Genomic DNA, 24,315 nt, shown 5'->3' with positions numbered 1-24,315 from the left:
ACATAGACGGATGTAGTGCTAACTGTGTTAAGAGTTTTGGAAAATTGTTAAAAGTATTGAAAAATCTGTCATAGCAATCATAAAAAAAAACCATAGCAGTACTTCTTTTAATAAACACAAAACACTGGAGAACACATTGTGCAATGCAAGACAAACTGAATAAACTGAGTGCTATATATAAACAGGCAAACAAAGGGAGCTAAATGAAACACAGGTGAACTTAATTAGTGACTAACAGACTATCATGGTTAACTTGTAGCTCAACATGAGTTCCTATAAGAGCAGCCAAAAGGAACATTCTCTCAACCCCAGGTCAGGACTGCACACGGATTAAGCGTTGTAGTATTTTTGTGACTGCAATATTCAGGCTCCACACGGATTGAGGACGACTTTTCAGCTGTACGGTAGTGCACCTTTGCTTTTTTAGGCTTTTTTTTTTTTCTCCATTCCATTTTCTCCATCAACTGACTTGATTTAGTACAACTAAAAAAAGTTTAGTTTCAGCAAAAGTATAGATATTGTCTTTTATTTTTACCTGTCCTTGTGAAAAATATCAGAATAAAAAAATCTTTAACTTTATATTTAATATTGAATAACATGTAGGCTACAACAGATCAAATTAAGTGTACTTTAAAGCACAACAAAAAGATTTTTAAAACATAATGTATTTTAAAGTAAAACTCTTAGTTTGGCATTACTTTGTTTTGTTTTTTTAAAGTGTACATGTACTTAATGTCACTCCTGCCAGCAGAAGCCCTATCATGGCCACCAGAGGGCACTTCTCCCTAGACCTTTTCCATTTCCATGAACCTTTGCCTGGACTCATTTTAGTGTGATTACATCCACCTGTATGTCATTGGTTTGTATCATAGGAACTTTGGCTGGCAGGTGTGACGCTTCTGAAAGTGTACGTGTGTACACTTAAGTGGCTTTTTATAATTCATCAGTGTTATTATCTGCAAGTTTTATTTATTATTATTATTATTATTATTATTATTATTGTACTTTCAAGATACTACAGATACACATCCAATAACAAGCTCATTTTTTATTTTATTATTTTCACAAGGGTACATAGCAATTCAAAAATTCAAGAGTTTTCTTGACAGCAACATGGTGTCGGCCCCCATCTGGTACACCTGGATTATACACGGCCCAGATGTGGGCCGGATCTGGTTGCTGTCTGGGTTCTTGTATGGTTTTCCGTTGCAAACTAATCTGGTTGTGCTATTTTTACCTAATGCAACTTCCATTCTCAAAGCTCCCTGCAAAAAAGCTTTGACCTTTTATCAAAACTATTACGTTCTTAAACCAAATGGCATGGTTTCACTGAATCCACTTTTCATTGTAGGCTTTAAAGATCAACATGGAGAAAATCATCCTAATATTCCCTCTGATATTGCTGGTGCTGCATATACAAGGAGGAGAGTTCCACAAGGAGGAGTGTTTGCCTGCCGAAGCTCCACAGCCGGAAGTCGTGGAGTTCGACAACACCATCTATGCCACTTGTGAAGTAACTCCCAGCCCCAATTTGCCACGTAACCAGCCAAAGATCTTTGGGCAAATCCTCTTCAAGCAGGTCTTCCCCAATGGAGATTTAGAAGTGAAAATCAACCTCCGTGGTTTGCCTGCCATCGATCGTCAAGAGCGTGCCATGCACATCCATCAGTATGGAGACCTCAGTCAAGGCAGCATCACTGTTGGTCCTCATTATAATCCAAACGGCGTTGACCACCCTCATCATCCTGGAGACCTGGGCAACTTTGCTTCCGAGAAAGGAGTTATAAGGCAGTTCCTGACGCTTCCAGACGCCAAGCTCTTTGGGCCTTATTCCATTCTGGGACGTGCGGTGGCGGTTCATGAGAAGGAGGATGATCTGGGAATGGGTTCAGATGAGGAGAGTAAACTCAGTGGGAATGCTGGACCGATAATTGCTCTCGGTGTGATTGGTATTACTACTCCAAGTCTGTGGCAGAAGACTGAAGTGCCCCCCAAGAAAATATGTGGAGGAAGGCACTGAGAGTCAAAGATGAGGGAGTCGGATATGGTGGAAGGCCAGATTCAAGTGGGATAATCATGATTTTCCTTGTGTATTCTTTGTATGTGTCCTACATTAAAGTATATTTCATAACCTGAACATTCCCATGTTTTTTTTTCTTGGTCTTTTCAGAGGCTTTTTGGCCAAAGCTTCCAATAGCAAATGCACTCTTAAAAATAAATGTAGGGTGAATGCAGGCAAAGTGGGCTGTTTAGTTTGATTTACTGTGCTCAATGGGTTAACACTTTCAGAGCATGACAATGGCCTTTAATTAAAGATACACTATTTCTTTAAATGATACAATGGTTTAGGTTGATGCAATATGACACTGGAGGGTGTGGCTAGATCTCAAGGGAGGACACCCTTATTGTTCAAGGTAGACATAACCTCTGACATAAGATTTTATTTTTGAAATTATAAGGTTTCTCGCTAATTGTCAACAAATGGGTATATTATTCTGATAGTTTGTTAGTACAGTTAACAGGGAATCAAAATGCAAAAAAAATTCTTGGTTTTCTTGTAAGGTGTTTAAAGCTAGAATATGTAAGATTTTTGTAATAACCAAAAATCACTTGCAAAGTGTGATATGTTTCCTGCAGTTGTGTACTTCCAGTATCCCAAAAGTTCCCAAAGATTTTTAATTTCAGAGAAATTCCAATTTTAAATCAAAGCTGCAAGCAGCATTTATCGGGGTTCAAGTATTTAAGGCCTTTAAGCACAAATGCATAAAAAGACTAAGTTTTATTTGGCAACCATTTAACCACTGACATCATACATGGAAAAGACCATTTCCAGCCAATTTAACATAGGAAATATATGGTTTTCAAAGCTTTTTTAACAGTTATAGCGCCACCTATGGTCCGATCTCCATAAAATTGTGCATGCTTGTTTACAATGTTATTTCACATATGCTCACCAATTTTCATTAAGTTCTGAGTTTTCGTTTAGGATTTATAGGCTTTCGAGTGAATTTTGCCACGCCCATTTTCTAAATGACCGTGTTATAGCCGTCCAAATGCAAAAGTTTTAGCACTTTGTGCTTTAACCCCTAATAATGGCTCGTCCATGTTCACTTGTCGCCTGTCAATGACATAATATCCGCGTTATCCCTGGTTTCCGCTCGTACTGCCATAGTAACCATGGCAACAACTGCGTTACGTCTAGCGGCACGCTCATGGAGTTGTTTCATTTAAACATTATGGACCATGGCAAGCAGACTTTGGGACAAAAGAAGAACTAAAACGAGGATCAATATCGGCGTGGTGTTTTCAAGATGCCGCAAACTTTGACTTGACAGAGACTTCTTGCATGTACTTTATTAGACAGTTGAGCAAATGTTCAAAACCCGCATGGTGTTATCTGTTCTGACACACATTGTTAACGCACACTTTTACACTGAATGTTTGCTGCTTCAATCCAGATGAGTACGTTGTTAGGCTATTGACTGTATGTAGGGTGACCACCCGTCCCGCATTGCGTTGTACCGCACAGCATTTTCACCCCTTGTCCCGCACGTCGCATATTGAGAAAATGTCCCGCATTTTCATCAGTCTGTCGTTTTTTAATGATCATATTAAGAAAACGTGCATGCTTTCTTTTGCCTTTTTAAGAAAGCATTTTCTTTATTATTTTTGCGGCATAGTTCTCTTACGAGAGTTCTCTCGTACTGCGTTTTATCAAAACGCTACGGGAAAAGTGTCTTTTCACGAAACACTGAAGCAAAAAATTATCCTTTAATTTTCATATATGTAAAACGCGTTGCGGCAGCAGCAGTCAGCTATGGCGAGACGGCTTGCTCGCTCATTGGCTGCTCTGCGGCAACTGCTTAAGCCTATCGAGCGAGGCCTGAGATGACGTCAGGCCAATGAGGGCGCTTCGCGCCCTCCTCGCCACTTCCCGCCGAAACGGGCGTGGCTTACCTCTATAAAAGGAGCTCGAGAAGGTTGATTCACTTGATTTTAATCTCTTCAGCGAAGCGCACGCATCGCTGGATCACGGAAGCAAGCGTCGTTCGAAGCAAGCACTTCAGCGGGACGAGCCCTCGAAGCCGCCGGCCAACGCCGCCTTCTACAGCCGTACCTGCTGCGCTTTCCGACGCCTATATCCTTTATTGCTATTGCTCTGTTTTCTGTGTGTGTGTGTGTTCGCTGCAACACTCACCCCTAAAAGAGCTGCGTCTTTTTCAAGACGCCTTCTCATGCAGCGCTCGCTCCGAGCCAATTGCCTACGGTGACTCTGAGGACTCGCCAGGCATCCTTTCCGAGGCTGCCCTTCCTGGAAGCGGACGGCGGGATTAGTTTTTCTTTACGTTACAAGAAAAGCTACCCTGCCTCTGCACGCGTCATTCACCGGCGAAGGAGAAAAGAGTGTTCTTAGTCCCACCGTTGGTCGGTCTGAACTCTTTTCTCTCACATTTCTCAGTTCCCTGTTCGGCGACTGGAAATATTATTGCAGAAAGTGAGTCTGTTACACGCTTGCCTGCCAGCAAACGCCGAAGAATACATGTTGACGCCGCTTTCAAAGCCTGTATCCCCCTGTGGCTCAGTGGTGGAATTATAGTGTCTCCACGCGGGAGACCGGGGTTCGGATCCCAGTCTAGCGGCATATATTTATGCCGCCAATGCTTTGCTCTGTAAGTCCCCTGAAGGCGACTGCAGAGATGCATTTTGCAGCCAGCGAGCGCGTAGTACCCGCTTGCCTGCAACCGAACACCGTTTCTACGGTTCCCGCGCGTCACTGGCGAAAGAGAATGGAGTGTTTTCAGCCCCGCTGAATCTGGGCGATTTCCACTCTTCTCACATTTGCAGGCGTTCTGAAAATGCAAATCACTCTGTCTGTTCCCCGAGAGGCAACTGCAGACGTGTTTTTTGCTGCCCACGAGTACGTGGTACAGGCCTGCAAGCAAACGCCAGTGTGGATAATACTCGCGCTGACTTTGTCTTTGTATCTTCACTGTGGTCCAGTGGTATATTCTTAGACTTGCGCGCGGGCGATCGGAGGTTCGAACCTCAGGCTGGCCGGCAGAAAATATTTATGCCGCCGAATGCAAATCACTCTGTTTGTTCCCACGAGAGGCAACTGCAGACGTGTTTTTTGCTGCCCACGAGTACGTGGTACAGGCCTGCAAGCAAACGCCAGTGTGGATAATACTCGCGCTGACTTTGTCTATGTACGACTGCAGAGATGCATTTTGCAGCCAGCGAGCGCGTAGTACCCGCTTGCCTGCAACCGAACACCGTTTCTACGGTTCCCGCGCGTCACTGGCGAAAGAGAATGGAGTGTTTTCAGCCCCGCTGAATCTGGGCGATTTCCACTCTTCTCACATTTGCAGGCGTTCTGAAAATGCAAATCACTCTGTCTGTTCCCCGAGAGGCAACTGCAGACGTGTTTTTTGCTGCCCACGAGTACGTGGTACAGGCCTGCAAGCAAACGCCAGTGTGGATAATACTCGCGCTGACTTTGTCTATGTATCTTCACTGTGGTCCAGTGGTATATTCTTAGTCTTGCGCGCGGGCGATCGGAGGTTCGTACCCCAGGCCGGCCGGCAGAAAATATTTATGCCGCCGAATGCAAATCACTCTGTTTGTTCCCCGAGAGGCAACTGCAGACGTGTTTTTTGATGGCCACGAGCACGTGGTACATGCCGTCTATGTATCTTCACTGTGGTCCAGTGGTAGATTCTTAGACTTGCACGCGGGCGATCGGAGGTTCGAACCCCAGGCCGGCCGGCCGGCAGAAAATATATATGCCGCCGAATGCAAATCACTCTGTTTGTTCCCTGAGAGGCAACTGCAGACGTGTTTTTTGCTGCCCACAAGCACGTGGTACATGCCTGACAAGCAAATGCCAGTGCGGATAATACTCGCGCTGACTTTGTCAGTGTATCTTCACTGTGGTCCAGTGGTAGATTCTTAGACTTGCGCGCGGGGGATCGGAGGTTCGAACCCCAGGCCGGCCGGCAGAAGATATTTATGCCGCCGAATGCAAATCACTCTGTTTGTTCCCCGAGAGGCAACTGCAGACGTGTTTTTTGCTGCCCACGAGCACGGCCGATGATGCTATATGTGTAGAGAAGATGCCCACTGCTAGTGCCCATCCCTACACACTAGCACAGCCCTTCATACAGGGCCCGCGCTCATATATTCGACTCTGACTTCCTGGCTTCGGACTTCCTCGAGGGTGAGGATGGTGTCTACGGACGCATCCACCTCGGGATGGGGAGCGCTGCTCGAGGGCAGACCGTCCTTCGGCCTATGGTCGGAACGGGAAAAGCTCCAACACATAAACTGCCTAGAAATGCTGGCAGTGCACAACGCGCTGACGCGTTTTTGTCCCCACATCAAGGACCAACACGTCATAGTCCGTTCGGACAACATGGCAGTGGTGTCCTACATAAATCGCCAGGGCGGTCTGAATTCCATACCCCTGTACAGGCTGGCGAAACGCCTCCTGCTATGGGCTCAGCACAACCTGCGCTCGCTGAGAGCAGTACATGTGCCCGGGCTGCTGAATGTGGGCCCGGACAGACTGTCCAGGAACAACGAATGGTCTCTACACCCACAAACAGTCCAGCTGTTGTGGGAGAGATTCGGCAAAGCGGAGGTGGACCTATTCGCGTCCCGCGAAAACGCTCACTGCCCCGCATTCTTTTCAAAGACCGACAGCGCGCTGTCCCAAAAGTGGCCGCGCTGCCTGCTATACGCTTTTCCCCCCATCTCCCTCCTGCCTCAGGTGTTGGAACGGGTCAGGAAAACGAAATGCCCAGTGCTGCTTGTAGCACCGTTCTGGAAGAACCAGGCATGGTTCCCAGTTCTGATGCAGTTAGCAGACATCGCTCCATGGCCAGTGCCGTTGAGGAGAGATCTCCTCTCGCAGGCCAGGGGCTCGATCTGGCACCCACACCTGGAACTATGGTCCCTTCATGTGTGGGCGCTCAACGGATACCCGTTGGTCTCGCAGAGGGAGTCATGAATACCATCACGGAGGCTAGAGCGCCGTCGACCAGGCGACTCTATGCTTCAAAGTGGTCGGTTTTCTCCGGCTGGTGTACAGCTCGGAGCCTTTCACCCCTCGAATGTGAGGTAACGGAGGTTCTCTCCTTCCTACAAGAGCTGTTGGATAAGGGCAGATCCCCTTCCACGCTCAAAGTGTATGTGGCGGCTATTTTAGCGTTCTCCGGTTCAACGCTGGGTCAGTCACTGGGAAGGAATGATTTAGTCATCCGCTTCCTCAGGGGAGCTAGGAGACTGAATCCACCCAGACCTCCTTCAGTCCCTATGTGGGACCTTTCTACGGTCCTGGCGGCCATGAAAGGTGCCCCTTTCGAGCCTATCCAGTCTATTAGCCTCAAACATTTGTCTTTCAAAACAGTGTTTTTGATGGCTCTCGTTTCAGTGAAGCGCATAGGCGATCTGCACGCGCTCTCTGTGAGCCCGGCATGCTTGGAGTTTGGTCCTAATGACTCTAAAGTCATACTCAAACCTAAGCACGGCTATGTGCCAAAATCCCTCAACACGCCTTTTCGGGCTCAGGTTATTTCCCTGGCTGCCCTGCCGGCATCGAGTGAGGAAGGGGACTCGAGTTTTCTTTGCCCTGTTAGGGCTTTAAGAGCTTATATGTCCCGCTCTGCTGTCTTCAGACAGACAGAGCAGCTCTTTGTCTCGTTCAGCGGACGTTCCAAAGGAATGGCTGTTTCGAAACAAAGTCTATCCAGATGGATAGTTGACGCCATAGCGCTGGCTTATACTGCCAAGGGCATTCCATGCCCGTTGGGAGTTAGAGCGCACTCTACAAGAAGCGTTGCTTCTTCGTGGGCTTGGTCCAGCGGGATTTCCCTACAGGATATATGTACGGCGGCAGGCTGGGCCTCTCTGTCTACATTTATCAGGTTTTATAACCTAGAGGTTCCCGCCTTACAGGCTAAGCTTTTGTCGGTGTAATCTGTTCAGCCGTCTAGTCAGACCGCTGAAACCCATGCGCAATGCGCTACCGACTATCTTGGGCAGAACTGTGTAAGACCCACATTTCCCACATTAGTTCAGGTTCCCTACCCTGTCTATAGCTGTGTCCCAATGTGAAGACTGCATCCTTCGAAGGCTGCGGACTTCAAACGATGCAGCCTATGCGTCCTCCGAACGACACACCATGCAGCCTTCGTAGGATTTCCTAATTGCGCAGCCAGGTGTTCCCGATTACCGCTCCAGGCGCCAAGCAACGGTGCGAGAGTAGCCTATGCTGCCATCCTGACAATTCATTTGATAAAATTAAGTAAACAGCTATGGAGCCAGAATTGTCATTTTTTATATTTTACTGGAGGACATGGTATTAAGGATGTTTCAGGTCATGTACTTTCGGCTTAGCCGAAGATTCAAATTTTCATTTATATCTTACCTTGATGCGATTTTGTAGGCTAGTGTATTCTTTTTTTATTATGCACATAAATGGACCTTGGTAAATATATTTACACAGGTTTTCAACCCTATTTGAATATAAAAACCCAGTTGAATAAAGTCCAGTGCGAATGTAACTCCCGCTCGTGATCGGCAGCTGTCAGTCACTACTGTTGCTAGGCGACAAGAACAATCCTCCGTAGGCTAGACCGGTCCGGTAGGCTACTCGAAGTGATTTTCCCACACAGGACTACAAAATTATGTTATTTTACAATATGATGCATTGTTTTACAATAAACTACACAAAAGTACATAAATGTATCAACCTTAAAAATATTCCGAAGTAAAATGCAACATATGCAGCAATGTAAAAGCAGAACCATCATAAAAACCCTGACAAGTTTTTTTCCCCTCCAGAATTCCTTTACTTTTACTCTTGATACCTTAAGTACATTAGAGTATGCAAGATAATTTTGCTTAACTAGGGTTAGAAATATATGACTAGTAGTTTTTCGCCAAAGCGGTATTAGTGGTTATTAAAAGTACTTCAGTGTAATAAAGTATCTCAATATTTATTCCATGAGTCAGCCCTGCAAACCTGTTGGTAGACAACTTAGTGGATAGTGAAAATATGCAGTCAAACACTCTGGAGCCCATCCCAGATGATGTCCCACCAGCAGGAGGCGTTACCAGGGACTCTATTGTGGAGCCCATCCCGGTCCAGCAGCACACCAGTGTCTCCAACTCAGCTGAATAAGTCTACATCATTTTTCTTATTTTATGTACTGTACAATTTAAATGTTTATGTTGATTTTGAGATGTTTAACGTTTGTTGTAAATAGTTGGGGGGAAAACGTTATAGAAGAATTTGTTTCATGTAGAAATTATGACTGTCATTACAAAAATAAACAATGTCCAGAGCAATGAATCCTCTTTTATTTACACATTTAAAGTTGCATAATTTTTTTCCTTTTAAAAAAATATAAGTGAAAAAAGTTAAAGAATATAATATATATACATATTTTTCAATCATTCTTTCAAGAAGAGAAAACAGCCTGTCCATTCTCTCTTGTGCTCTCCTCGCCTCTGCAGTCCCATGTCTTCTCTCAAGTCCAAAAACTCGTCCTCTCTGTCTCGCCTTCTTCGTGGTGCTGGTGCTGCTACCCCTGGCTCCTCTTCTTGGTCACACACTGCTGAACTCAGCCCTGGTGTGTCCTCAGGGATTGAGGCAATGAGGGTGCAATGCCTCTGTCCCAACATCTCATCCATGAGGACAAACCAGGGCCAAGTTTCAGCCGAGGGTTTCCCACTCACACCATCACCTGTCCCAGGACACGTGCAATCCTAAGGCAGAGCAAATTAACCATGGCTTGTTAACAACAACAGCACAATACATTTCAGCAAAGATGTGATCTCAACTTTCTTACTTTGTATTTTTAAAATCATTCATATTCAGAAATCATATTCATGAATACTCAAATTTGGTTAAAACCTTTGTAGACATGGCTTGCATGACAGCACTACAAAAACACATACAAGTGAAACCCCATTGCCTCATCTATGGTACTGCTTTTCCTATTGTTGTGGGCTTTATAGGGTGAGTGATATTTCTTATTTACACAAGTTTGACAGACTAGTGCAAATATTACAATAAAATGTCATTTAATTTATTTAGTTTTTTTTTTTTTTAAATTGCAGTTTAATAAATTGAGCTGTCTGCTCCTTGCTCCCTGAAACAATTATTAAACTATTAGCACAAGTTTTGCCTCAGACCACCTGACAAATGAAGCCACGCAATGGTGATGGAGTTAAGGTGAAGTTTATAAGAAAGAAAAACTTGTGGCTTTTAACTCAGGTTTCACTAGCTAAGTTATTTGAGTAAATGAAAACATAATACTTACATTTAAATGTGAATTTGCCGTCCACCAGCGAACTCTCGGCCGTCTTTTTTTTATTTTTATTTTTTATAAAAATGTTGTCGTCACCGCCGCGCGATGAATTATGGGGTAGGATAGTCCGCAAAGTGTCCATTTATGTATCCTTCCTTTCACGGGGAAACGAAGGGTGCATTTGGTGTCGCTTTAGCCTTCGTCGCGCCGCGATGACGCAACCGGCCTTCGAATACGGACTTCGGAGGATGCAGAATTGAATTGGGACAGCCTTCATAGCGCCGCGGTGACGCAATCGGCCTTCAAATGCGACCTCCGAAGTGTGCAGCCTTTGAATTGGGACATCCTTCGTCGCTCCGCTGTGACGTTTCGACGCGCCGCTGTGACGCAATCGGCCTTCAAATACGGACTTCGGAGGATGCAGACTTCACATTGGGACACAGCTTATGTGATGTTATACTTGCGTCTGTGGACATGTCTATTCTACGACGCTACAGTATAGGGAATTAAGGCTCCCACCCTTATTCCCTGACTCTGTGTGAGTCAATCTGGTGATTATGCACTGTGTGCCTGAAATAGCTTCCGGTGATCAGTGTTTTTATCCCAGCATGCACGGCGTTTTGCAAGGGGTTCCCGTAGCGTTTTGATAAAACGCAGTACGAGAGAACTCTCGTAAGAGAACGTACTCGGTTACTAACGTAACCTCGGTTCTCTCTAGAAGAGGGAACGAGTACTGCGTTCTCTGCCGTGCGTACGGTTCACTCTGGTTCGCTTCGGCGATCAAAATCAAGTGAATCAGCCTTCTCGAGCTCCTTTTATAGAGGTAAGCCACGCCCGTTTCGGCGGGAAGTGGCGAGGCCCTCATTGGCCTGACGTCATCTCAGGCCTCGCTCGATAGGCTTAAGCAGTTGCCGCAGAGCAGCCAATGAGCGAGCAAGCCGTCTCGCCATAGCTGACTGCTGCTGCCGCAACGCGTTTTACATATATGAAAATTAAAGGATAATTTTTTGCTTCAGTGTTTCGTGAAAAGAGACTTTTCCCGTAGCGTTTTGATAAAACGCAGTACTCGTTCCCTCTTCTAGAGAGAACCGAGGTTACGTTAGTAACCGAGTACGTTTTTCACCTATATTTAACAGCGCTTCCTCAGAAGTAGGCTACAAATACAACCGCCTTCTTTTAAATCCTATCCAATGGTTGAAAGTAAAGGAGTAAACACGGTCACTAGTAGGTTTTGACGGCTGTCAATCAAAATGTGGAGCGGCGATTCGTTCCATGTGTTCCCTGTCAGAAAACAAATGGATAATTCGGTCAATTAAAATAAAAATTTAACAGAATTTATCAACTTGTTGCCAGCTGTGGTTGTTTTGATTCACATACTTTCTAAAAAATATGAAAGTTTTTGGTTTATAAGACATGTCAATGATCTAATGTATAATGTTTTATATTTTATTAGTTCATTATTTATGTTGTTGGATTTTAATTGGACTTGGTCAGAACTGTTTCAAAAATAGTTATCTGCATGATGCTGCTGCCTTTGGGCTCAGTGATGTTGAATTTAAATGACATGTCAAATTAAGACATGTAATGTTACATTGTGATATAATGGTGTTTTCTGGAAGGGACTAAAGAACAAAGCATTTTTATCAGCTGAAAGGCAGAATACAAATGTTTTTTTTTATTAAGTTAGATAAGCATTAAATAACAGTTTCAGGTTATGTTTTAGTGTTGGTAACATGTCCAACATTGTCCAACACAAACGTATAATCGTCCCACATTTGGTTTGTTTGATGGTGGTCACCCTACTGTATAGGGTAAATTTAGTATAGGGTGAACTTTTTGAATCTTGCTCCTGACAAATAACCCAAATTACAACAAAAAAAAAAGACTAAAACTAACACTAAAACTAATAAAAAATAAACTAAAACTAAGCATTTTCAAAAAATAAACTAGCAAACCCACTTTAAAAACTAATTAAAACTAAACTGAATTTGAAAACAAAAAGTCAAAACGAAATAGAAATAAAAATAAAAACTAATGAAGAATGCAAAACTATAATAACCCTGACATAGACGGATGTAGTGCTAACTGTGTTAAGAGTTTTGGAAAATTGTTAAAAGTATTGAAAAATCTGTCATAGCAATCATAAAAAAAAACTATAGCAGTACTTCTTTTAATAAACACAAAACACTGGAGAACACATTGTGCAATGCAAGACAAAGAACTGAATAAACTGAGTGCTATATATAAACAGGCAAACAAAGGGAGCTAAATGAAACACAGGTGAACTTAATTAGTGACTAACAGACTATCATGGTTAACTTGTAGCTCAACATGAGTTCCTATAAGAGCAGCCAAAAGGAACATTCTCTCAACCCCAGGTCAGGACTGCACATGGATTAAGCGTTGTAGTATTTTTGTGACTGTAATATTCAGGCTCCACACGGATTGAGGACGACTTTTCAGCTGTACGGTAGTGCACCTTTGCTGTTTTAGGCTTTTTTTTTTTTTTCTCCATTCCATTTTCTCCATCAACTGACTTGATTTAGTACAACTAAAAAAAGTTTAGTTTAAGCAAAAGTATAGATATTGTCTTTTATTTTTACCTGTCCTTGTGAAAAATATCAGAATCAAAAAATCTTTAACTTTATATTTAATATTGAATAATATGTAGGCTACAACAGATCAAATTAAGTGTACTTTAAAGCACAACAAAAAGATTTTTAAAACATAATGTATTTTAAAGTAAAACTCTTAGTTTGGCATTACTTTGTTTTGTTTTTTTAAAGTGTACATGTATTTAATGTCACTCCTGCCAGCAGAAGCCCTATCATGGCCACCAGAGGGCACTTCTCCCTAGACCTTTTCCATTTCCATGAACCTTTGCCTGGACTCATTTTAGTGTGATTACATCCACCTGTATGTCATTGGTTTGTATCATAGGAACTTTGACTGGCAGGTGTGACGCTTCTGAAAGTGTACGTGTGTACACTTAAGTGGCTTTTTATAATTCATCAGTGTTATTATCTGCAAGTTTTTATTATTATTATTATTATTATTATTATTAGACTTTCAAGATACTACAGGTACACATCCAATACCAACAAGCTAATTTTTTATTTTATTATTTTCACAAGGGTACATAGCAATTCAATAATTCAAGAGTTTTCTTGACAGCAACATGGTGTCGGCCCCCATCTGGTACACCTGGATTATACACGGCCCAGATGTGGGCTGGATCTGGTTGCTGTCTGGGTTCTTGTATGGTTTTCCGTTGCAAACTAATCTGGTTGTGCTATTTTTACCTAATGCAACTTCCATTCTCAAAGCTCCCTGCAACAAAGCTTTGACCTTTTATCAAAAATATTACGTTCTTAAACCAAATGGCATGATTTCACTGAATCCACTTTTCATTGTAGGCTTTAAAGATCAACATGGAGAAAATCATCCTCATATTCCCTCTGATATTGCTGGTGCTGCATATACAAGGAGGAGAGTTCCACAAGGAGGAGTGTTTGCCTGCCGAAGCTCCACAGCCGGAAGTCGTGGAGTTCGACAACACCATCTATGCCACTTGTGAAGTAACTCCCAGCCCCAATTTGCCACGTAACCAGCCAAAGATCTTTGGGCAAATCCTCTTCAAGCAGGTCTTCCCCAATGGAGATTTAGAAGTGAAAATCAACCTCCGTGGTTTGCCTGCCATCGATCGTCAAGAGCGTGCCATGCACATCCATCAGTATGGAGACCTCAGTCAAGGCAGCATCACTGTTGGTCCTCATTATAATCCAAACGGCGTTGACCACCCTCATCATCCTGGAGACCTGGGCAACTTTGCTTCCGAGAAAGGAGTTATAAGGCAGTTCCTGACGCTTCCAGACGCCAAGCTCTTTGGGCCTTATTCCATTCTGGGACGTGCGGTGGCGGTTCATGAGAAGGAGGATGATCTGGGAATGGGTTCAGATGAGGAGAGTAAACTCAGTGGGAATGCTGGACCGATAATTGCTCTCGGTGTGATTGGTATTACTACTCCAAGTCTGTGGCAGAAGACTGAAGTGCCCCCCAAGAAAATATGTGGAGGAAGGCACTGAGAGTCAAAGATGAGGGAGTCGGATATGGTGGAAGGCCAGATTCAAGTGGGATAATCATGATTTTCCTTGTGTATTCTTTGTATGTGTCCTACATTAAAGTATATTTCATAACCTGAACATTCCCATGTTTTTTTTCTTGGTCTTTTCAGAGGCTTTTTGGCCAAAGCTTCCAATAGTAAATGCACTCTTAAAAATAAATGTAGGGTGAATGCAGGCAAAGTGGGCTGTTTAGTTTGATTTACTGTGCTCAATGGGTTAACACTTTCAGAGCATGACAATGGCCTTTAATTAAAGATACACTATTTCTTTAAATGATACAATGGTTTAGGTTGATGCAATATGACACTGGAGGGTGTGGCTAGATCTCAAGGGAGGACACCCTTATTGTTCAAGGTAGACATAACCTCTGACATAAGATTTTATTTTTGAAATTATAAGGTTTCTCGCTAATTGTCAACAAATGGGTATATTATTCTGATAGTTTGTTAGTATAGTTAACAGGGAATCAAAATGCAAAAAAATTTCTTGGTTTTCTTGTAAGGTGTTTAAAGCTAGAATATGTAAGATTTTTGTAATAACCAAAAATCACTTGCAAAGTGTGATATATTTCCTGCAGTTGTGTACTTCCAGTATCCCAAAAGTTCCCAAAGATTTTTAATTTCAGAGAAATTCCAATTTTAAATCAAAGCTGCAAGCAGCATTTATCGGGGTTCAAGCATTTAAGGCCTTTAAGCACAAATGCATAAAAAGACTAAGTTTTATTTGGCAACCATTTAACCACTGACATCATACATGGAAAAGACCATTTCCAGCCAATTTAACATAGGAAATATATGGTTTTCAAAGCTTTTTTAACAGTTATAGCGCCACCTATGGTCCGATCTCCATAAAATTGTGCATGCTTGTTTACAATGTTATTTCACATATGCTCACCAATTTTCATTAAGTTCTGAGTTTTCGTTTAGGATTTATAGGCTTTCGAGTGAATTTTGCCACGCCCATTTTCTAAATGACCGTGTTATAGCCGTCCAAATGCAAAAGTTTTAGCACTTCGTGCTTTAACCCCTAATAATGGCTCGTCCATGTTCACTTGTCGCCTGTCAATGACATAATATCCGCGTTATCCCTGGTTTCCGCTCGTACTGCCATAGTAACTGTGACGGCCCGAGTGGTGGCCGCACAAGAGCGGTAATGTGGATGCATACACGCGCGCACACACATGCACACACACGCCAACATGCATACATTTACACAAAGGATATACATTTAAGAACTCTTTATTTAAACTTATTTTGTTATTCATATTCATTTGTTTCAGTATAATGATGGATCACAATAACCACACAAAACAAGCAATATTAATTATTTCTTTATTGTTAGGTTTTCATGTTTACATTTACATCACATTTTATATACATTGTTACTGATTTGAAGTGCACACAAATTAGTTACGTTGTATATGTTATTTATATTTGTTTCTATTTTGAGTTTAAGTTTACCGTGATGAACTTCAGACATGGTCCGCTGCAGCCGCATCCTGGTGTAACAAGGATTGGAGTCCGGGCAGGAACAGAGAATTTATGCATTATTGGTTCCGCCCGGACATACCATTTGCTGGAATTGCCCAGGGGAGGAAGAAACGTTAATGTTGTTGTTAATTGATTTATTTAGTTGTACATTTATGATATTTGATTACATTTAGCTTTCCTTATCTTTATTTACCATATATCTTTGTTTGATTTGATTTTGATGTACTTATGGTAATATGTTGAATGTAAAGTTGAATTGTTTCCCCTCTTAATTTGTAATGGGCCCATCCTTTCCTTTATAAGCTGTTGCTTTGTTCATTTGAGCAGGTCAGTTTTAGTTTGTTTGTTTGGTTTTTGTCTAATTGTTTTGATCTCATTTTCTGTTTGTTTATTTTTGTTGTAAGAAATTTATGAATTTGTAAAGTTATTATTTTTTCTTGGGTTCAAATAAAGACCCATTTGTTTTGCAAAGCTTGTGTTCCTTGTGCTTGGCTTCTTGGTCCCTCACATATGGTGGCAGCGGTGGGATAATTCAGTCAGTCAAGGACACAAAGCTGTGTTTTGTTTTTTCTGCCCCTCGAGGCTGTTTTTTTTTGACTCCTGTTAATGAGTCGTACCTTAAAGAAAGGTGGGCCTAAGGCTCCTCCCTTGCAGCAAGAAGAAAGGGGTGAGGAGGACCAGGACATGGTTGAAGGAGCTGAAGGAGGCGAGGCAATGGGAGACAGAGAAGTTTCGGTGACTGAATTGGCAAATCTGCTTCGAGCCCATATGGCCAGGACGGAAGGCCGGGAGACTGTAAGACAGCAGGAGCAGGCTGATCAGGAGCGACGGTTTAAGGCTCTCCAGCACCAGTTCGGGCTTTTGCAAATAGAAGTCCAAGCACGCACCTCTCCGAATCTTCACTTATCTGATGTTGGCCAGGAGTCCCGGGAAAGGCCTAATGCGGATCCTTTAGATTCTGATGGAAACTCCGTGGCTTCAGCTCATCAGCAGAGTTTTAATCAGGTTGGGAACAATATAGGCCCACCATTATCTCAGATACCTCGATTGGAGAAGCTGAGTGACACTGATGTAGAACACTTCCTTGTGACTTTTGAAAGGATTGCTGTTGCTTGTAGGTGGACTAAAACTGATTGGGTTTGGCATTTAATCCCTTTGCTGACGGGTAAAGCAAGAGCAGCTTATGTCAATATGGATGTGAACGAGTCTACTGACTATGATAAAGTGAAGTGTGCTATTCTAAAGAAATATGATGTTAATGCTGAAACTTATCGACAAAAGTTCCGTTCCTTGTCAGTAGATTCATCGGAAAGTCCCATAGAGCTTTATAACCGGCTCAAAGAACTCTTTGGAAAGTGGGTCCAGCCTAAGAGGAAACAGGTGGAGGAGGTGAGTGAAATCATCATTCTGGAGCAATATCTTAGAATGTTGTCCCCTGAACTCCAGGTGTGGATTCGAGAGAGAGATCCCAGAACCGCAGCAGAAGCAGCGTCTTTGGCGGATGTGTTTGTTGCAGCCAGAGGAAAGAGTAAGCCATGGGCTTGGAAACCTGTTAATGACCGCCGTTCTCTTGACATGCCTCACTTTCAGCAAAGGAAGGTGGAGGGGTCTGGTAAGCCCTACATGGGGAAACCTACTTCAGCCAAATTACATTTTTCTCCTAAACGACCTCCCATATGTTACTTGTGTGGTCAAGACTGGGATCAATGGTTGCCCTATCTTCTATTCGCTTATCGGGAAGTCCCTCAAGCTTCCACAGGCTTTTCTCCTTTCGAGCTGTTGTATGGCCGTGATGTCAGGGGCCCATTGGCTCTGCTCCAGGAGATGTGGGAAGGGAGTCCTGAAAAGAAAGAGCCCACCAGTGTTGTCTCCTATGTTCTGCAAATGAGGGAACGGTTGCAGAAGATGACCGTTTTGGCTCAGAATCACTTGGCGGAAGCCAGCGGAAAGCAGAAGACCTGGTATGACCCTCTGGCTCGAGAAAGAGATCTGGAGGTCGGTAAAAAGGTACTTGTCATGTTGCCTAGTCGAGAGAGTAAACTGCTAGCAAAATGGCAGGGTCCTTACGAGATCAAGAAACGCCTGGGTCCTACGACTTATGAAATCAGTATGCCGGGTCAAGATCGATCTAATCGGGTCTTGCACGTCAACCTGTTGAAAGAGTGGGTTCCTCGTCCTGAAAAGTCACAGTCACTGATGGTTCGCTGTATTGAAGAGGAAGAATCCGATGAGCAGTATCTGCCGCAGCCAGTTCCTGGGGACATCGGGTTAGATCATCTAACAGCTTCCCAGCGGTCACAGGTACAAGTTCTCTTCACTTCGAAGGTATTTTCTGAATATCCTGGGTTTACCAACTTGATTGAGCATGGTGTGGTACTGAAACCTGATGCTGTCGTGAAACGCCAGAGCTATAGGATACCTGAAAGATTCCAGGTGACCTTGCAGGAAGAGGTAGACCTTATGCTCCGCTTGGGCATTATTGAGCCTTCGAACAGTGAGTGGTGTCACCCCATAGTCCTTGTGCCAAAGAAGGACGGGAGTATAAGGTTCTGCATTGATTTTCGATATCTGAATTCAGTATCACAGTTTGATTCCTACCCTACTCCTCGCATAAGTGACCTAATTGATCGTTTGGGCCAATCCAAATATCTTACAACAATGGACCTTTGCAAAGGCTATTGGCAAATTCCACTGACTCCATCCTCGTGGCCATTGACTGCATTTAGAACACCAAGGGGCCTTTTCCATTTTAAGGTGTTACCTTTCGGCCTTCATGGGGCCGTGGCGACGTTTCAGAGGTTAATAGATCAAGTATTACGTGGTTTACCTTTTGCTGCTGCATATCTTGACGATATTGTCATTTACAGTAACACCTGGGAGGAACATGTGCAGCATCTCAGAGAAGTCTTGCAGCGTCTTCAGAATGCCGGCCTAACTGTCAACCCCACCAAGTGTGCTATAGCTAAACAAGAGACCGAATACCTGGGCTATGTCATTGGCCAGGGTGTTGTGCGACCGCAGGTGAAGAAAGTTCAAGCCTTGGAGAAGTGTGTGGTGCCCCAGACACGTAAGGACCTGTGATCATTTCTGGGTATGGCTGGATTTTACCATCGCTTTGTCCCTAACTTTTCCAGCAGGGCTGCTCCATTAACTGACATGGTGGGGGCACGTTGCCCAAACCAATTACAGTGGACTGAGGAGAGATTGAAAGCCTTCCGGGATATCCAGGGAGCTTTGACAACAAGTGCTGTGCTACACAATCCTGATTTTAGTCATCCTTTCATTGTACAGACCGATGCCTCTGAGAGGGGAGTAGGAGCCGTCCTATTGCAAGGACCACCAGAGAGCCGACAGCCAGTGGCTTACATCAGTCGTAAACTGTTTCCGAGAGAAGTACGTTATTCCACGGTGGAAAAAGAGTGTTTAGCCATAAAGTGGGCGTTGGATTCCTTACGATACTATCTATTAGGCCGTGAGTTTACCTTGGAGACTGATCATAAAGCATTGCAGTGGTTGGAGAAAATGAAAGATTCTAATGGAAGGATTACAAGATGGTATCTCGCCATGCAGCCCTTCAGATTCAAGATACAACACGTTTCTGGTAAAGTCAACGCTACTGCTGACTATCTCTCCCGCTCTACTGGCGAGATTTCTGAAGGGGGGGGAAATGTGACGGCCCGAGTGGTGGCCGCACAAGAGCGGTAATGTGGATGCATACACGCGCGCACACACATGCACACACACGCCAACATGCATACATTTACACAAAGGATATACATTTAAGAACTCTTTATTTAAACTTATTTTGTTATTCATATTCATTTGTTTCAGTATAATGATGGATCACAATAACCACACAAAACAAGCAATATTAATTATTTCTTTATTGTTAGGTTTTCATGTTTACATTTACATCACATTTTATATACATTGTTACTGATTTGAAGTGCACACAAATTAGTTACGTTGTATATGTTATTTATATTTGTTTCTATTTTGAGTTTAAGTTTACCGTGATGAACTTCAGACATGGTCCGCTGCAGCCGCATCCTGGTGTAACAAGGATTGGAGTCCGGGCAGGAACAGAGAATTTATGCATTATTGGTTCCGCCCGGACATACCATTTGCTGGAATTGCCCAGGGGAGGAAGAAACGTTAATGTTGTTGTTAATTGATTTATTTAGTTGTACATTTATGATATTTGATTACATTTAGCTTTCCTTATCTTTATTTACCATATATCTTTGTTTGATTTGATTTTGATGTACTTATGGTAATATGTTGAATGTAAAGTTGAATTGTTTCCCCTCTTAATTTGTAATGGGCCCATCCTTTCCTTTATAAGCTGTTGCTTTGTTCATTTGAGCAGGTCAGTTTTAGTTTGTTTGTTTGGTTTTTGTCTAATTGTTTTGATCTCATTTTCTGTTTGTTTATTTTTGTTGTAAGAAATTTATGAATTTGTAAAGTTATTATTTTTTCTTGGGTTCAAATAAAGACCCATTTGTTTTGCAAAGCTTGTGTTCCTTGTGCTTGGCTTCTTGGTCCCTCACAGTAACCATGGCAACAACTGCGTTACGTCTAGCGGCACGCTCATGGAGTTGTTTCATTTAAACATTATGGACCATGGCAAGCAGACTTTGGGACAAAAGGAGAACTAAAACGAGGATCAATATCGGCGTGGTGTTTTCAAGATGCCGCAAACTTTGACTTGACAGAGACGTCTTGCATGTACTTTATTAGACAGTTGAGCAAATGTTCAAAACCCGCATGGTGTTATCTGTTCTGACACACATTGTTAAAGCACACTTTTACACTGAATGTTTGCTGCTTCAATCCAGATGAGTACGTTGTTAGGCTATTGACTGTATGTAGGGTGACCACCCGTCCCGCATTGCGTTGTACCGCACAGCATTTTCACCCCTTGTCCCGCACGTCGCATATTGAGAAAATGTCCCGCATTTTCATCAGTCTGTCGTTTTTTAATGATCATATTAAGAAAACGTGCATGCTTTCTTTTGCCTTTTTAAGAAAGCATTTTCTTTATTATTTTTGCGGCATAGTTTTTCACCTATATTTAACAGCGCTTCCTCAGAAGTAGGCTACAAATACAACCGCCTTCTTTTAAATCCTATCCAATGGTTGAAAGTAAAGGAGTAAACACGGTCACTAGTAGGTTTTGACGGCTGTCAATCAAAATGTGGAGCGGCGATTCGTTCCATGTGTTCCCTGTCAGAAAACAAATGGATAATTCGGTCAATTAAAATAAAAATTTAACAGAATTTATCAACTTGTTGCCAGCTGTGGTTGTTTTGATTCACATAATTTCTAAAAAATATGAAAGTTTTTGGTTTATAAGACATGTCAATGATCTAATTTCATGTTTTATATTTTATTAGTTCATTATTTATTTTGTTGGATTTTAATTGGACTTGGTCAGAACTGTTTCAAAAATAGTTATCTGCATGATGCTGCTGCCTTTGGGCTCAGTGATGTTGAATTTAAATGACATGTCAAATTAAGACATGTAATGTTACATTGTGATATAATGGTGTTTTCTGGAAGGGACTAAAGAACAAAGCATTTTTATCAGCTGAAAGGCAGAATACAAATGTTTTTTTTTATTAAGTTAGATAAGCATTAAATAACAGTTTCAGGTTATGTTTTAGTGTTGGTAACATGTCCAACATTGTCCAACACAAACGTATAATCGTCCCACATTTGGTTTGTTTGATGGTGGTCACCCTACTGTATAGGGTAAATTTAGTATAGGGTGATCTTTTTGAATCTTGCTCCTGACAAATAACCCAAATTACAAAAAAAAAAAAGACTAAAACTAACACTAAAACTAATAAAAAATAAACTAAATGTTACGGGCGGACGGACACCACCCCTAACATAAATGGAGAGACGCACACAGATCAGCTCGTGTCCGACATAAGGGGTATGTTTATTTAGTAGGTTGTTCAGAAACAGAGGCAGTAATACTGAGGCGGAACGCTTTTGTTTCCCGGGGTGGACTCCTAACGTTTCAACGACAGCACGGCAGTGCATAGACTCCTGGCTCAGGCTCTGTGTGCGCGTCCAGGTGTGCTTCCGGAAAGCTTTTGTAGCTTCAGTATATGGCTGCGCTCAGGTGTGGCTCATCTGTAATTAAGAGCAGGGGAAACTCAAACACATAATTAGAACACAGCGGAGCTGAGGGACGTAACACCCCCACCCCGAAATGGTGACCTGTCGCCATACTCTAAACATAGGAAATACTTATTTTTACTCTAGCCTTCTGTGTTCAGCTTTCAGGTATCTGTATAGGCCTATGGAAACAAAATAGAATTACAGGAATGTAGTACTTTGGTGTGTAAGGTCAACTCATAGGCAATACACACTTATGTGTAAAAAAGAAAAAAAACATCGCTAGAGACTTATATTAGATTAGCAGGCTCAATAAACTAAAGTAAATCTCAGAGTAAATAACGAGTATATACGAGTATATATAAAAAAAATTAACAAGAAAATGATTACTATTAAGCATCCACCCTAGACAACGCATCTGCGACAATATTGTCTACTCCTCGGATATGTACAATTTGGAGGTTAAACGGTTGAAGCAACAAACTCCAGCGCATTAACCTGCGGTTAGAATTGTACATGCGACTGAGGAACTTGAGTGGATCATGGTCAGTATAGACCTTAACTGGATGTATGGTAGAACCCAAGTACACTTCGAAGTGTTGAATAGCCAACACTAGAGCCAAAGTCTCTTGCTCGATAGTGGAGTACCTTCGCTGGGCAGAATTAAACTTCCTTGAGAAGAAACTCACGGGATGATTTACATGGTCTGCACCTGACTGCAACAGTACGGCACCGGCGCCTACGTTGCTAGCGTCCACAGCAAGCTGAAACGGTCTGTTAAAATCTGGCGCAGCGAGCACGGGAGTTGTCAGTAAGAGAGCCTTGACGTTTTCGAATGCTCGGTTACAGGACTCCGTCCATTCAAACTTAGTTTTGGGGCTCAATAGGTTAGTGAGGGGACAAACCACAGTCGAAAAGTTCTTACAAAAACTGCGATAGTAGCCTACCATTCCTAAAAATCGGCGTAACGCACGCCGGTCGCAGGGCACAGGAAACTCCTGAATAGCGGCTACTTTAGCCATTACTGGCAAAACATGTCCTCTACCAACTATCCGCCCCAAGTAAGTGACAGTGGCTTTTCCGAATTCACATTTTGCTAGATTTATCGTGAGCTTCGCACTGGACAGTCTACGGAAAAGCTCTTGAAGTTGTGTCATGTGTTCGGACCAGTGTGTGCTATATAGGACTATGTCGTCCAAATACGCCTCGCAATTTGCCATTCCAGCTAAAACAATATTTACTAAACGCTGGAATGTGGCAGGTGCATTCCGCATTCCGAAAGCCATAACCTTATAATTCATAAACGCATCGGGGGTCACAAAGGCTGATATCTGTTTTGCTCTTGGTGTAAGGGGCACCTGCCAGTAACCTTTTAGGAGGTCGATTTTAGTGACAAATGTAGCCGAGCCAACACGGTCCACACAGTCATCCATCCGCGGTAGTGGATAGCAGTCTGGCACAGTGATGGCATTAACACGCCTGTAGTCCGTGCAAAACCTGTAAGTGCCATCAGGTTTTCCAACTAAAAGGCACAGGGAACTCCACGGACTAGAGCTAGGTTCAGCAATATTATTCTGTATCATGTACTCAACTTCCCGTTTCAGGATAGCTCGCTTTTCTGGGTTTACTCTATATGGGTGCTGTTTAATCGGGCCCTTATCACCCACGTCTATGTCATGTTCCAGAACGGTGGTCACAGTCGGAACATCTCCGAATAATTCAGGAAAATCATCTATCACAGACGATATGTCAGTTGCTTGAGAGGGTGTTAAATGTGGCAAATGATTTACAATACCGGACAGCATAGCGGAGTTTTTAAGTCGACCTTCAATCACGCACCGCGACGGAGGAGTCACCTCATCATCATCATCGTCTACCAGTGAAGACGGCAACACGGGGACCTCGACAGGACCGGGTACGTTAAGGTCACACAAGCTATTTTTAACCTCTTCACGTGTATAATATGGTTTAAGCATATTTACATGACAGACGCGAGAATGTCTTCATCTGTCTGGGGTCACAATTACATAATTCAGATCCGATATTTTTTTTTCAACAGTATATGGTCCACTGAATCGAGCTTGAAACACAGAACCGGGCACGGGTAAGAGAACCAACACTTGGTCTCCAGGTTTAAACGAACGGGCTCTGGCTTTGCGATCATACCATGTTTTCATGCTAGATTGGGTCTTCTCTAAATTCTCTCTAGCGAGTTCACGCGCTCTGTGTAGTCGGGTGTGAACGTCACTTATAAAT

General features: G+C 42.9%; 2 protein-coding genes and 1 long non-coding RNA gene across 5 annotated transcripts; 2 read left to right on the top strand and 1 right to left on the bottom strand.

Annotated features, from left to right (window-relative positions):
- Positions 1–205: 205 nt before the first annotated feature.
- Positions 206–2,137, top strand: LOC311300571 (extracellular superoxide dismutase [Cu-Zn]-like). Of its 2 annotated transcripts, none has more exons than XM_084424919.1 (2): positions 206–399; positions 1,352–2,137. In XM_084424919.1, the coding sequence occupies exon 2, from the start codon at positions 1,367–1,369 to the stop codon at positions 2,018–2,020; it is 654 nt and encodes a 217-aa protein (XP_084281045.1). In that variant the 5' UTR covers positions 206–399; positions 1,352–1,366; the 3' UTR covers positions 2,021–2,137. The 2 variants fall into 2 exon arrangements, with proteins under 2 accessions (XP_084281045.1, XP_084281044.1); XM_084424918.1 differs by having other exon boundaries at positions 206–404.
- A 7,204-nt stretch (positions 2,138–9,341) lies between these two features.
- On the bottom strand, positions 9,342–10,759 carry LOC311301287. Its single transcript, XR_014629424.1, has 2 exons — positions 10,329–10,759; positions 9,342–9,771 (listed from the first exon to the last, which is right to left on the bottom strand). It is a non-coding gene; the product is annotated as an uncharacterized lncRNA (long non-coding RNA).
- A 1,828-nt stretch (positions 10,760–12,587) lies between these two features.
- Positions 12,588–14,518, top strand: LOC311300557 (extracellular superoxide dismutase [Cu-Zn]-like). 2 transcript variants are annotated; one of them, XM_084424896.1, is made up of 2 exons: positions 12,588–12,781; positions 13,733–14,518. In XM_084424896.1, exon 2 carries the CDS (start codon positions 13,748–13,750, stop codon positions 14,399–14,401), a length of 654 nt encoding a protein of 217 aa, XP_084281022.1. In that variant the 5' UTR covers positions 12,588–12,781; positions 13,733–13,747; the 3' UTR covers positions 14,402–14,518. The 2 variants fall into 2 exon arrangements, with proteins under 2 accessions (XP_084281022.1, XP_084281023.1); XM_084424897.1 differs by having other exon boundaries at positions 12,660–12,786.
- Positions 14,519–24,315: the final 9,797 nt, after the last annotated feature.

Source organism: Rutilus rutilus (assembly GCF_951802725.1).
Source record: "Rutilus rutilus genome assembly, chromosome: 1".
Classification (NCBI taxonomy): domain Eukaryota; kingdom Metazoa; phylum Chordata; class Actinopteri; order Cypriniformes; family Leuciscidae; genus Rutilus; species Rutilus rutilus.
Note: the sequence above shows the minus strand (reverse complement) of the source record. Positions and strands in the feature narration are given on the sequence as shown.

Bases quoted from the DNA above. Each gene is read 5' to 3' on its own strand.
- LOC311300571 (XM_084424919.1), top strand. From the start codon at position 1,367: ATGGAGAAAATCATCCTAATATTCCCTCTGATATTGCTGGTGCTGCAT.
- LOC311300557 (XM_084424896.1), top strand. From the start codon at position 13,748: ATGGAGAAAATCATCCTCATATTCCCTCTGATATTGCTGGTGCTGCAT.